General features: G+C 39.5%; 1 protein-coding gene across 1 annotated transcript in view; it reads left to right on the top strand.

Moving 5' to 3' along the window:
• The first annotated feature begins 569 nt into the window (after positions 1 to 569).
• The window catches only part of LOC131458869 (F-BAR and double SH3 domains protein 2-like), a 40,314-nt gene continuing 26,286 nt past the window's right edge, over positions 570 to 14,597 (top strand). Inside the window, exons 1-6 of the mRNA XM_058628184.1 lie at positions 570 to 789; positions 3,686 to 3,783; positions 7,983 to 8,028; positions 11,835 to 11,911; positions 12,685 to 12,829; positions 14,195 to 14,328. Coding sequence (XP_058484167.1) covers positions 769 to 789; positions 3,686 to 3,783; positions 7,983 to 8,028; positions 11,835 to 11,911; positions 12,685 to 12,829; positions 14,195 to 14,328 — 521 coding nt within the window. The 5' untranslated portion in view covers positions 570 to 768. The remainder of the gene's footprint in view (positions 790 to 3,685; positions 3,784 to 7,982; positions 8,029 to 11,834; positions 11,912 to 12,684; positions 12,830 to 14,194; positions 14,329 to 14,597) is intronic.

The raw sequence follows: 14,597 nt of genomic DNA on the forward strand, positions 1-14,597 counted from the left end.
TGTCATCCAAGAACTATATGGAAATTAGTAACTACACTTTCTTCTACTAATAAGTTCTGACTGGCTGTGTACACGGAGACGAAGATTAACTAGACCTGCTACTCTAAGCCTTGTCCTTTTATGTACGTTGTCCTTTGTGATGTCATCAAAATCATAGACATAGGTTGTCATGGCAGTGGAATGTCTCCTGCCTTTGATATTTGTTGTTTGTATTTTTCTGTGTATTGTGGACTTATATTGATATAGAATTATATAGGACTGCAATTATTAATCAATCGATCAATCAAAGAGTTTTTTTCAATAATTAAATACATTTAATGATTGTTTTTCCTCATCTTAAATGTTATATTATACATCATCATGTTGAGGTTTGAGAAACACATCAACATTTTATGGAACATTTAAATATATCTTACTTTTTAAGAAAATGATTGGAACGTTTGTTCTTTTAAAAATGCATTTAAGTTTGTCTATTTTCTTTACGATCACGTGCTTTTATTTTGGACGGAAGTAGTACATCTCCCCGGGGCCTTTATTTTGATAAACAGGATGTGTGTTTCTCTATTTCTATTGTGACCAGCTTGACGTTCATGTTTTCTGTTCCCTGGGGCCACAGTGTTTTCAACGGGACTCAACTTACCACTTTACTGGACTCGCCATGGCCGCTTGATCCGGCCTGAAATATCCCCCGTTCTTCGACACATTTACACAAACTTTTTTCAGATAAACTTTCGGCTTTTGTGTTAGTTTTTATGTCAAGGAACGAGGATGCAACCCCCACCGAGAAAGGTGAGTTTTTCCCGTTGTAGCCTCTGAAGCTAACGTTACTTCGACTGGAAACGCTCTCGACGAACTGGTGCATATTTAATGGTTGAAAGTGTACGCTTTGTTGCTGCTCGGCTGCCTTCAACGCCAAACTTGTGCGTTGTATTCAGCTCTTGTGCACGTATTTGTTCTCTCGTGAGTTTAACTTGTTTGTGCTGTCTCTTTACCGAGCAGTTAAGGAAGAAAAGTTGTTTTTAAAAAGTCCCATGTGCCGCAATTTTTTTTTAGGGAGAATAGACCCGTTAATGCGCCCCGCTCCTTCTCGAGTGTCCAGCCAAAACACAGTCAAATTCTGCATTAACAGTTCCGTTAGTGTTTGAGCGCCAAGCGCTTAAGAAAATCACTCACTCAATACAAGAAATAACGTTACAGGGGTGTTTTGTTACATCGGCACCCAAATGATTCGCCAAGCAACTCTTTAAGTTAAAATAAATCACTTGAGTTCACACTGGTCCTGCTGCCGTCTACAGTCCTGAGTGCAGCAAGAGTGTGGCAACAGTACTCTAAAGTTATGATTTTAGAGCAATAAAAAGGTAGTTTGCCTTTTAGGGTAATGCCGATTTTTAGAGCGAAACATTGTTTTTGAAAGTAGACATTAAATGAAATCACTGTTTGCCATTAAAGTCTGTTTGACGTCCAGTAACAGTAATATGACAGATATTTTGAGTGAAGATTGGTGCATCCCCCCCAAACATGGGAAGTATGGAAGAAAAGAAAAAAAAACAGCCATTGTCGTTACAGAGTAATAATAACTTAAACACGAGAGCAATCACAGTTACAGTAAATAGTTAAAAAGTGTTTTAAAGCGGTTTAGTTTTGAAAAAATAAACAAAAACAAATCTCAGCAAAGGCTGATTCTGATGTGAAAAAAACAACTGGATGTGTGGGATCATATTTCAACAACATGGCTGTACAACACAGAAAAGTGACCGTTTCTTTCCCAAAACGTTGTGAAAATATGCTGCTATTATTTACAATGAAATAATGAAGGTTAACTTCAACTGGAAAAGTTTTTTTTGGACATTACTTTATACAAATGTTATGGTTTGTTGATTATTTTGTGTTTTTGGGGATATTTTGAATTGTCTTCAACAAGGCCTGAAGCAATGTATGCTCTTCTTGCAGTAAGGGAATTGTAGTACAAATGTAATTATAGTTCCTTATGAATATCATGACTCTTTGACTTGATGTACGACTTGAACTATATCTGCAATAATGGAAATCACAATTTTAACATTCACGTATGTTTCTGGTTGCAGTTATTGAATATGAATCAGAAATCAATTGAGAAGGAAAAATGTTTTTTTTTCCTCCTTGTTGACAGTACAGCGTGTTATCAGTGATAATGACAGCTGGTCTTTGCACCTCATGATTCATCTAACTGCCAATTATAAACCCAGAGAGACTCACTCACAACATGACACAGATAATTTTCACTTCAACAAGTGGCTCTACACATAAAGAGGAGTTTGGCTGCTTCAAATGTCATATAACTACGATATAAGGTCTTTACCACCCGTACTATGTTTATAGACTGGAAACAATTCAATTTCTGCCCACCATCTTTCTGCTGCAAATACATATGCATAAAATCAATTAATTGGTTGATTTGTTTTGATTAGAGCAATATGATCCACATATTTCAAAAAAGGTTAATATCCATCACCAGCTGCTGTAACTGCCTTTTTTCTTATTATTGGGGGTGTTAATGGTTGTCAAATGTTTTTGTATTTTTCTTATCGTAAGCAAAATCCAATAAACGACCACAACAAATAAGTGTAATCTGTGCAGCCAAAACTTGATCTAATTCCCCTCTGATATAGAGCTTGGTTTTTGGCAAATAGAAAATAAATGTGTTCACTCATATTCTGTCATTACACCCTGTAACTTGGGTTTTGTATTGTTACTGGGCTGTTTTTACAATTTTTGTGACATTTTATCGTCTTAAATGTTAATGTAGCTGCCTCAGATCAGCACTTCCTTCCTCTTTTGCAAATGTATCAGTCAGGTAAGCAAGTGATATCTTTACCAATAATGATAATTAAAGTTAGTTGCAGGCCCGATTAATTTTTTTAATCTTATATTAGCAACTAAAGCATCAAATTCTCAAATGAGGCGTTGAAACAATACAATTTTATATATTTTTAAATAGTAGAGTGGAACTATGAGGGCTGCAATCATTAGTTAATAGATCAATTTGAGTGTTTATTTTAATAATTAATGTGTTTTCTAATTGTTTTTCAATTTCTTAAATGTTATATTTATATATTATATATTACATTTTATTTGCGCTATATAACAAAGAAATAATTCAAATGGAATAAATGTAGCTTTTGGGCAAAACAAGACATTTCAGAACATCATCAGTTTGAGGTGTGAGAAACACCGCTCAATATTTTATGGACGAAACAACTCAACAGATTTATTGATTATAAATATATATTAGTTTCAGCCCTAGAATTATGTTTGATTTCAATATTAGATGTGAAGGTTTAGCTCAAATCTGGCTCATGGTGGAAATAAGGCAGCGAGAAAACACTGCACTGCACTTCATAATTAATGTAGCGTCCAATTAAAACCCCACAGAGGCTGATTGTCACCTGGTCAGAGCTCTTGCCTGATAATGAGTGCAGCTCGTTTTCACCAGCACCAGTTGTGAACTCAGCTGAATCAACACAGGCCTCCAGAGTCTTTGGTGAACCCGTGGGGGAAATATCTCATCAAACGGCCTGTGTGGCTTTCAAAACGAGTGAAAATGTGTCCTCAGGTTATCAGCTGGAAAAAAAAAAACACCAACTCTCTAAATCTGTTCTAATGAAACTCTTGTTGTTGTTGTTGTTGTTGTCGTCTTCTCCTCCAGGTCCGGGTCACCCAGGAGCTGAAACACATTCATGCAGAGCAGTTGAGCAGATTAAACATCAAACACCAGACAGAATGTGACCTCCTGGAAGACTTGAGGTGAGCAATCAGAGGTCAAATGTAGAGGAGTAGACGAGGTGGATTTCTAACGCCTGAGTTCGGAAATAAAGTGTCTTACAACTGAAGTCTAATGCCGTGGTAGGGCTGTCACTTTTTCCAAAGGTTTATATGATCGATTTGATTCCGTCATTACACCCTGTAACTTGGGTTTTGTGTTGTTGCTGGGCTTTTGTGACATTTTACAGTCAAAAGTGTTAATTTATCTCAAAAATAACTGTCTTGGATCAGCATTACCTTCCCCTCTTGCAAACTTATTAATGTATCAGTCAGGTAGACAGGGTTTTGGACATAAAATGTCTTACAACTGAAGTCTTATGCTGTTGTAGGGCTGTCACTTTTTCCAAAGGTTTATAGTGACCCCTGTAACACTGACAACAGGAGAGAGCGCCAACAGCTAAAATATAATTAAGTTACATCGGTTCAAGGCAAACGGTCCAACTTTAATATTGTTTGCCAGAAACGCAAGTCTGTCAACTTGATTGGGATCGAGTTCGGCTCTCATTTTATTTAAAATATTACCTGCAGATGGGAACGGGAGCTCAGAGCGCACAGATGTCCCTGTCATACTGTATTTATGAGTCAGCTTACATTAAGTTTAACTTTTGACTTTTGGTGGTTATTAGGTGTCTCTGCTGTTGTCAGGGTTTGGTACAGTTCACATTTGAACTGATACGACTGGTTCCCAATGGTACCTTTTTGAGTTACTTAACTGTCTCTGCAGCAAAAATGCATTTACATGTGTGAAAGATGACTCCAAAGTTCTCTGAACGTGCAGTGGGCACAGATACAAAATCAGAGAGCTTGTGGGTTTTTTCTCTCCGTCTCTCTTGGACCTAGTTCACTCTAGTTCATAGTAAGAGGCAGAAAAGTTCATGGTTCTCTGCAGCACTTGAAGCCGGTGCAGCTGTGTCACTCTCTCTCTCACTTTGATGCAGCCTCAGATACAAATAAGTTGCATTGACTGACTTGATGTGTTACGATACTTCCTAGTAATGTATTTTGGTCAGTATTGTTGTGTAACACTGGTGTAAATTGTTGAATTAGCTAAAGATTTTTAGCCAATAATCTGATTGTGGTGGACTTTTGTAACTTGCGGCCACTTGCCCATCGTCGGCATGTGATTGTCAGTTGAGAACTTTTAAAAATGTGACGGGTGGACGCTTCCACCCGACACGTCACAGGCCCAGATCTTGTTTCCCGGAGACCAGGAATGGCTGCTGAAATGTGAACAGGAATGAGCTGGTGCAGGTTGAGCAGTTGCGTCAGGGTTAATAGCAATATGGTTGAAAAAACATGAATATTAACGCTGCACTTCGTGTTTGAAGCTCGGCTATCAGAGAGATAGTAAGCGGGAAGCGGGGAATGGTTGAGGCACTATTGAAATGGTAACGGCTGCATGTGTAGTTCAGCAGTGCGTTGGATGCACAGCGACGATACAACTTTAAACGTCACAAAGAGTGGTCTTGGGTTTTTATTCTATCAATTAACATTTGTCTGACAGTGTTTTTGAGCCGCCCATCATTCAGCTGGATTCTTTGTACGTTAACTAAATTTGGATGCCTTTCTTAAAACATCTCATAGCCACTTAATTAAAAGGTTAGACTTGTTTAGGCTTCCATTCAATTAAAAGCCAGACAGTTACCATTACCATGATCCGCCTACGATAGGAGGAAGTTTGTTTTCCCACATACTTGAATGGATTCATTCTGCGGCTCTTTGGGAATAAATATCTCCCCTTGGTGTTTTTTTGATTAGGCTTTTTTTTTCCACCATTCAGATAATGACAATCAGCAACTTAAATCCAAGTACAGACTGTGCATTTTAAAAAGTTGAAAAGCTAAAGGTTGTGGTTGTGTTTTCAGCCTCGGTGTTGGGTTGAGCTGACAGCCTTCTGGCTCCCCACTTCCTGTCTGTGGTTGGTGGTGGAGCTCTGAACCTCCAAACAGCTGGAAGTTAAGGTCATAGAGAGCTGCCAGATGTTCTGACGGCCCTGAATGGCTCGTCGTGGGAGGCTCAGTAACATTACTCCGCCAGAAACAATGCAAAACTCGCCCGAGGCTGACTTCCCCATCGCGGGAATGATTCAGCAAACTGGAAATTGCGTCTATCTGGTTGTCAGCAAAAGCTCTGTTTGGGGAAAATGGCAGGAAGTGAGAGGAGGAGGAGGAGGAGGAGGAGGGGGGCGGCAGTGGAAGCTTTGGAGCTTTGGAAATGTGGAGAAAAGGAAGAGAAGGAAGCTCCCAGGAAGTACGCCAGATTGTTTCGAGTCAGGGTGGAGTATGGCAGTCAAGTCTGGACATGTTTAATGATGATTTGGCTGCACTTAAATTTCTTCCCAGGGCACTGACCTCTTTTCTTTTCTTAGTATTTTGTGTAAATTTAACTTGAAATGCAACCTGGCCTGTTCCTGTTATTGTAAATCAACCCTTTAACGGTAATATTTTCGGACATACCTTACATTTCTCTCCTCCGTACATATTCATGAAACCAGCAGGATGTTTCCAGCTATTTTAAAACATTTACAGTGCCAGTTTTTCTGAATTGTGTACACACAAAAGTACACACTCATTGTTTGCGAGGGAAATCCGTCAACCCATCAAGAGGCAGTAAAAACAGACGCCTCAGCGACTGCAGCCTCAGTAACGGTAAAAAGAAATGAGACTAAATTGTTCGTTTTCTCAGTGAGGCTACATCAGAATACATCATTTAATATATATCATGCATGTAACATCACAGGAAGAATGAAATAAGATTAAAAAGAGGGAGAAATACAGACAGCTGGACTTTCCCTGATGACTCACAGGAGAAAATGAGGAGGATTAGTTTTAAGTACTGGTGAGCAAACTGTAAATACTCAGGGTAATGGCCATTGTTTTTACACAAAGACAAGAACTCCATGAACTCAGTATAGACCAAACACTCAGACCTCAGGAAACAACGAGTAGAACAAAGAACAAAAAGAGTTACAATAATGAATATTCTGGGTTTTTCCAAGTTAAAGGAAGCAAAGTGGGATTCAAGAGGGTTGTTGGACATCTATGAATCATGTAAAGTGAGTTTTAATGAAAACCGTGGAATGAACTAAGTGATGAAATTGAAATTGTGAACTTCAACTGGTTGAATGAGCCAGAGTTTGGTTCTAATGTGGGCCTCCTGTCCTGCCTTAGGAAATCTCCAAAAATAATCTCAAAAGATTGTTTTCATTATTTATATGATTCATTTATTAGATATTTGCCCCCCCAAAAATTGCATAATTCTGGAAAAACACTCTTTACACTCTTCTTACACTCAATTGATTATCAAAATAGTTGTACAAACTGATTGATGCAATAATGAGTTTAAGAAAATCTACAAAGTTTTGTTTCATATAGAGCTTTTGAAGCTGACATCACACAACCAAGGCGATGCCCTCTGGTGCCGTTCACCTCTACAGACGAGACAACTCATAAATCAGGCGACATGTCAGACAACCCCTCTCTTCTCTGGCTGTTTTCATCATAAAAGTGAAGATGGTGGATAGATGTTGTGCCAAAGAAGTCGGGAAAAGGGGAGAACGTTTTACCGGATCACCACAGACCCAGACACATGGTGGAGGTGAATCACTGCTATGAAACCTGCAGCGATGGGAACAAACAAGCAACAGGTTTAAATCATGGACGAGATTGACAACGGCGTTTTCCCTCCAGGCTCTTCTTCCAGTGACTCTCTGGAGTAAGAAGAAGAGAAGTTTATCAGGATGTTGAAGATGTCAGGATACGGCAGGTCTGGAATTATGGCCTCTCCACCTGTTTACAGACTCATAAAAAGCACACGGGCGGGCATGATAACATCAGATATCTTCACTCTGTCAAATTTTACAATATATCGGTCCAGCTCTGTGGATTTAAAGTGACGTAAACTCTTGACCGGTCGAATCAAGCACTGGTGCCTTCCATTCTTGCCGTATTGTAGGCTGCCGACGTGGAGGTTCATAGGAACTAAGTCATGTGGGGGGGGGGGTTCATGTGTAGGAAGACAACATTTTATGTTTTACAGTGAACTTTTTAAGAACAAAAAAAGATCCCATAGGGAGAGCTGTGTCCTTGTGGGTCAGACCTTCAATGTCTTGATTGTCGTCTGCACTATAATTCATTTTGTTCACGTTCCCCTTTTCTTCTTCTTCTTCTTCTTCTCCTCAGGAGTTTTAGCCAAAAGAGGGCAGCTGTTGAGAGAGACTACGCCCAGGTAAGTGATTCTGAACTCTTTGTGGTCTTTTCTCACACTGTTAAGTGAGGCTTGTTAACACATCACTGCCCTGCCTTGTCATTTTGTGTTTCTAAAAATACAATTTGTTTCTTCTTTTTTTTAAACGATATTGTCTTAAAGACACCATTTTAAACTTGGGGTTTTGAGGATGTGGGCCAAAGAAAGCTTGTATTTCCCATGTGGCCATATAACCAACTCATGAATAGTAACCGACCACTGAAAAAGACACCACAACAGAGAGATCAAGACGGATCCTCTGGCTTGTTTCCTCCTCGCTGTGTTGTTTTTTACCCACAGCTTCCTGAAGACGTCAAACGTCGGCCTGAATATCCTCCTCTCCCCGGGTCTGTTCAGGTTTTGCAGTCATGTGAGGAATGTCCAGCTCCAATGTGAGGAGAGGGGGCATGTCTGCAGCTATTCAACGAGCAAACCTCACGTCTGTTTGCCCGTTCTTCATATGTAAAAAAACCCCCAAAAGTTGAGCATTCACAGCTTTATTTTATGGCTCGAAATCCTGCTGATAAAATGAAATATGATGACATGATTGTGATTTTTGAGGCACGCATGTTGTCGCCATGTGATCGCCGCAAGCTCAGTGCTTTGGGTTGGTTTTGGTTTAGTTCGGAATCAATAGTTTGACCTCTTAATGAGAGGATTTTGACAGTTCCATTACGGAATTTAGACGATTTGGAATCATCGCCTGGGATTTCACTGCAGGTTTGACTTGTAGTCTTAATTTGAGGTAGACTGATTCCTTTGTTGGGACAATTAATTGGGCTGATATTTGCCTTTCAGCATTGGCTGATTATTAGTAATTAGTGGATAGTGCACAGGTGAATTGACAGTTTTGTCCAGATGCAAACGGTCGAAACACAAGGCTGGAGTCACAAAATGGTAAAAGATATAAAACAAAACTATGATTTTAGAGCGTTGCTTTTATTGTCCTGTGCAGAGAAGCTTCAAGAAGACACTCTGACTCCTGCAGTTAAAAATCTCTGATAGCCATTTGTACATTATTTACAACACTTGGCCTGGTCCATGCGATCATGTCACCTTCCATTAAAGATTCACATTGTCTCCAATTGAGTTGTCATATTTCACACAGCACACAAGAGAATCTATGTTAAAAAAAATAAGTAATTAATTCATCCCATAGATAAATGCATTTGTATTTATTACCATCAGTTTAAAAAGCTTTGGTTTCCCCTCTGTTTTTGTGGTTCACTCCCTCTTGCACTAATTCCTGATTGGCTGCAGAGTCCATTTTAAAATTGTGAACATGTGTCTGGCAGCTGTATCGTCACTGTGGTTATCAGCTGGTTCGTAGGCAGAGTAGGAAGAGAATCAACAATGGAACAAAAAAAGAACAACTCAAGTCACTTCATTTGAGGACAGGCAAAGAAAAAAAGCAGAGTCAAACTAAAGCAGGTTCAACCTTGTGCACATGGGTTTTATAGAAAATGCTACTGCGAGTGACGTTGAAATCGGATTTATTTAGAGGACATCCACCACTTTGTTTAGGTGTATCCTTTATCTGTATTGACAAAGAAAGCATAATATATTTTCACCTGCTGCATCTTTTACCACTAGTTGACAGCAGCAGCAAGTATTTAGTCAGTGAACTGCAGGTGTGTTTGTAGAGGTGAAGAAATTTACACGGTTTCTTGAATGCAACTTGAAGGTGATGAAATTTAACAGGAACTTTGAATGCATATCGTGAGGAGTTATGGATGAATAATCCTGTCAGATATTCAACTAGCATTTTTGTTTGAAATGCCCATTATTCGCTGTGTGTGTGTGTGTTTGGGTTGTGGTGCCTGTGGTTACATGACCAGTCAGATGCCCGCTGCCAAAGCTTGAATCAAAGTGGGTCAGAGCGTCTCTGGAACACTCCGTTCCACTTCGTTACAACCCGTTCTTTTTCCCCTTTGTGAAATCCCTTCCCTTTACGCGCCTTATTTCGAGTCCCTTACACCTGCAAGCTGCTTTAGCCATTAGCCGATTGCTATTCAAATCACACGGGTCGGTAAAATGTCCTCCTCTGTGCGGCTCTTCCTCTGCCATCCTTGCCATCCCTCCTCCTTCTCTCCGTTCCCTTGTTCCCATCACACCATTCAGACCAGTCCGCTAGGCTACCTCAGTCAATGGTCGTGTTTGTCGCGCCTTTGAAACTCTGGCACCGAGATCACCACGACCAACGAGACCAGCATAACAGGGTTGTCTTTTCACGGTTGGACAGAGGACGGATAGATGGAACCATTCACTTGATGGGTGCTTGTTGGGGCCTTGTGAGAAACACAAAATTATATTATTTAGTGTTTCTTTTTAAGATAAAAATGGAAGCATGAGCTGGGAAGTCATTTGTTATCTGTAGGGCTGCAACTAACAATTATTTTCATAATTGAGACATCGGTCCGTAAAATGTGAGATCATTTACCAAATGTGGAAATAATGATGTTCTCGAATGTCTTGATTTGTCCACAAACTGTCCAAAATTGATTCAGTTTTAATTATTTTTTTAATATATGAAGCAAAGAATCCATAAAATATTTACATTTCAGAAGGTTAAAAAGACCAAAAGGTTGTTTTAATGATTGCAAAAACACTGAAACTGGTTAATAGATTATCAAAATAATTGACGATGAATTGATAACTCATTGCAGTCCGTCTTATCTGACATAACAAGAGTCCAAGCATTTTCTCACAGAACAAGACATTTGATGATCGTTTTGAAGTTACAGAAAATACTGATAGGAATATTTTTATACTATTTTCTGTCATTTCATAAATGTTGCTTTGTCATTAAAACTTAATTATTTCACACAGAAGTAAATCATTTTCTTGACCAGTTTCATGTATTCATGTAGTGTTCAGATACAAAGTGTAGATTGGAGAGATGGACCATTAGTGAGGTTTAAAAACTGGTTATTGAAGTTAACACATTTTTGTGTTATTTGTTGGAGAAAAAAAATATTGGCCAAAATATATGAGCCAAAAAGAGATAAAATTCAGCTTTTTCTCTTTGACCTCTAGTCCTCCACACAAATCCAGCTTAAAAAAAAAGCTGAGTCATGACCATCTTTTCCTCCGTCCTGTTGACCAAAATGTCGCAGACGGGTTTTTTTTGTTTTAATCCAGCACAAATTTAGTGTTGGCCACTTTTATGAGTCTAGCTACCTGACAAATTTATGTAAAACTAAATTCTAAGCGAACAGTTCTGAAAGTGTATTTCTGTGGCACTCCTGCCAAACATGCACTCACAAAAACACCTATTTTTTTTTTTACAAAATTCCCCTGCTGTTGACTCTGTGTGACTATTTTGGTTCTTCAAAGGTTAACCTCACTGCCGACTGAGGTGGCGCAACCTAATATATCTCCCAGAGTGAATGTGGTGTAAATGAATTTCATTTTTTTTCATCCAAAAATGAACCAACGTCAGCAAAAAAGCAGCAGCAAAGGAGCCAAGTTTTAAACTGAGCTGTGGCTGACAGGTAAATGAGTCCATGTAGAACTGAGTCAGGTTGAAAGACTTGGTTTTGTTGAGGCTTTAAAATTCAAATCTTTTACTGACTCAACTCTTTCTGTGCTTTGGGGGAAGACAAAAGTGTCTCCTCATGCTTCAGTCCTCACTGATCGGGCTGCTCGTGGTTTATAGGACAAGGTCACGGAAGGTCGCGGTCTCCTGGGCTTCGTCCTTTGTGATGATGAGACACAGGACATGTGTGTGCTAATGTCAAAGGTTAAAGGTTCATCGATGCTTTGGTCTGTTTCCTCTTCTCTTCCAGGCTTTGCAGAAGTTGGCGAATCAGTATCTAAAGCGGGAATGGCCCGACAGTGTGACAGAAGAACAAGCTGACCACAGGTGAAGTCCCACCTTTAAAAAAGGGGATGTTTTTTTTTAATTCTGCTCCAGTTGCTCTTATCTGACTAAACCCAATTTCCCTGTACTGTATTCACACAGCTCATACCTATAAATATTTTTTTGGTTACTGCTGCTGCCGGTGAAATAATCAGATTAATTTATTCTTTCACGCAATACTTAATAACGCTAATTTAAGTCTTAGACTGGCTTTATGTTTGTTTGTTTTTAGCTTTTTTGACTCTGAACAAACCAAATACTCAAATACATTTTGCAGCATGACTAAACAAGCAAATGAAAGCTTTTTTGGAACAACACAAATGTGTTTATGATTGGTTTTGAGTCTGGACAGCAACAACATTAATGAATGAATAAATTCATCTGGTTAAACCTAATGTATTTGAGTATTTGGTTTGTCAAAGAAATGCTAAAAACAAACAAAAATGAAGCCATTCTGAGCCAAAATACTAAATATTTGTATGTTACGGGTGCTGTCAAAGAAATACCTAAGTTAAAATCTCTTTTTTTTCTGAAGCTTCTCTATGAACTAGAGTCTTTGGTCACTGACAGCACCACTAAAACTTATTAAATGTGAGAATTCATTGTCTTATCTTTGTTGTAAATAAAGGTTAATTGAATATTTGTGAGTTTTAGACTGTTAGTCAAACAAAAAAATTGAATATAAAATGTTTCACTGTTGAAAACTAATGCACAAAAGTCATATTTGAGCTTTGTGAAAATACCTTAACGTATTTGTGTTAATGTTTTTGCTTTAGGAACATGTACTGTGTGTGGAGGGCGTATCTGGAGGGCACGGTCCAGGTCACCCAGTCCAGAATCAGTACCTGCGATAACTACAAAGTCCAGGTCGCAGATCCGGCTAAGACGGCCAGGCTGCAGAAGGAGCAGCAGCTGAGGAAGGTAATAAAGGTCAACGTTCCAGCTCTGCTCAGGTTTCACTCACCAACCGTGTGCAAAAGCTCCACTCGTGTTATTCAGTATTAGTTTTTTCCACTCTGGGATGTTGGAAAGTTGGTCTGAATCTGATTGAAAGTCAGACTAAATGGATTCTGTAACGTGATACTGACATTATTTTGGAGTCATTGTTTTTGACCATGTTCCCTGAGATTTTTAAATGATAAAATGTAATGGGCTGGATTCCCTGACTTAATAAAGAAGCATGTCTTTACTCTCAGGTTGACAAACTGTAGAAATATGTTGGACATTTTTGTCCTCATGATATATAATATACCAGTAAACACCATATTTATATCAGCTTAGCTGAACAATCAGTGTTTTATGATTTGGAAAGAACCGGACTTGTAGATTTGTTGAAACCTAAGAGTCCGACAACTCCATTTGCAACTGATGCATTGGAATTTGAAGAAATATGGATCTGGATGAATGGGACAGACCTCTTTATTTTATGATCACAACATCCAAAAAAATGATCTACATCAACACTGCAAGCTGGAAAGTCGCAGAAAAATATCTGCGTGTACAGATAAATCAAAGAAAGCAGTAAAATCAGAATTTATGCCTCTAAAGCACCCCAAAAACAATCTCTATGCAACTGTATTGAACCCATGTCCTGTTCATATCTATCTGTAAATGCAATGTCTGTCTGCTCATCACGTAACTGTCCAACAGTTCACTTGACAGGCTTCAAACTTGGCAGCAAGATCACCAGTGTGTGCAGTGTTGACTTTCAAGAGAAATTTGACAGATAAGTCGCTAAAAGTGCCGTGCCCACCTCGGAGTATCGTATTGATATTTATTAGTGTATCTGTTGTTGTAATATCAAGTGGCGTCTTCTCTGTGCTCTAGTCTTCCACTTCAGAATCATTTCCTGTCTGAACTTGCAAACATCCAGGGTTAATCTGATAAAGGATATGTCAGTCGAGGGCAGAAGTCACAGCAGCCGCGCTTGTCGTCTATGATCGGCGCGGTTTGTGTAATTTGAGGAACCACGCGGTGCTTCTGAAGGTCCGGCCTGTTCTATGATCATGAGTTGTGAGGCCGCGTGAACGTATCCAGCGCTGCTCTCTGGTTTCTGCTGGCCACGTTCCACAGCCTCCCGGCCCACAATGCCGCCCTTGTTCGCGCTCACATTTCTCAGACGGGCCACTATAGCCCATGTAGAACATTATGTCATTATGATGTGGCTTGTGCTGCAGATATGATCAGACTTTCCCCAGACGTTAGGTATAATAATTTGCATACATGTAATTGTCTGACGTGTTCTTTGTTTCTGTGTCTCCACCTCGTCGCCGTTGCTGCCATCAGTGCATCGAGCAGCTGACGGTGGCTCAGGCTGAGCTGCAGGAGACGGTGAAGGAGCTGACGAAGAGCAGGAAGAAATACCAGGAGACGGAGATGATGGCTCAGGCCGTCAGGGAGAAGGCAGAGCTGGACGCCAAGTACGATCACAATTTTCTCCTCTGTCTGTGTCACATTGTCGCTGAATGATTGATGGATAAGTGGACGGACGGCGATACTAACTGACTTTCTTCACTCCGTCCTTCCTTCATTGCAAAATGGAGGTTTTTGTTACAGCAGTACAGTTTCAGGTGCTCTACAACTCTTAAAATAGAAGATATGACATACAAGAAGAGTAATGTAGAATATGTAGTTAAACGTGCAGTCTGTGCAAGGTTTTAAAGGTGCTGAGTTGCAGGGATTTGTTACT

Source organism: Solea solea, chromosome 4 (genome assembly GCF_958295425.1).
Source record: "Solea solea chromosome 4, fSolSol10.1, whole genome shotgun sequence".
In the NCBI taxonomy this organism is placed as follows: domain Eukaryota; kingdom Metazoa; phylum Chordata; class Actinopteri; order Pleuronectiformes; family Soleidae; genus Solea; species Solea solea.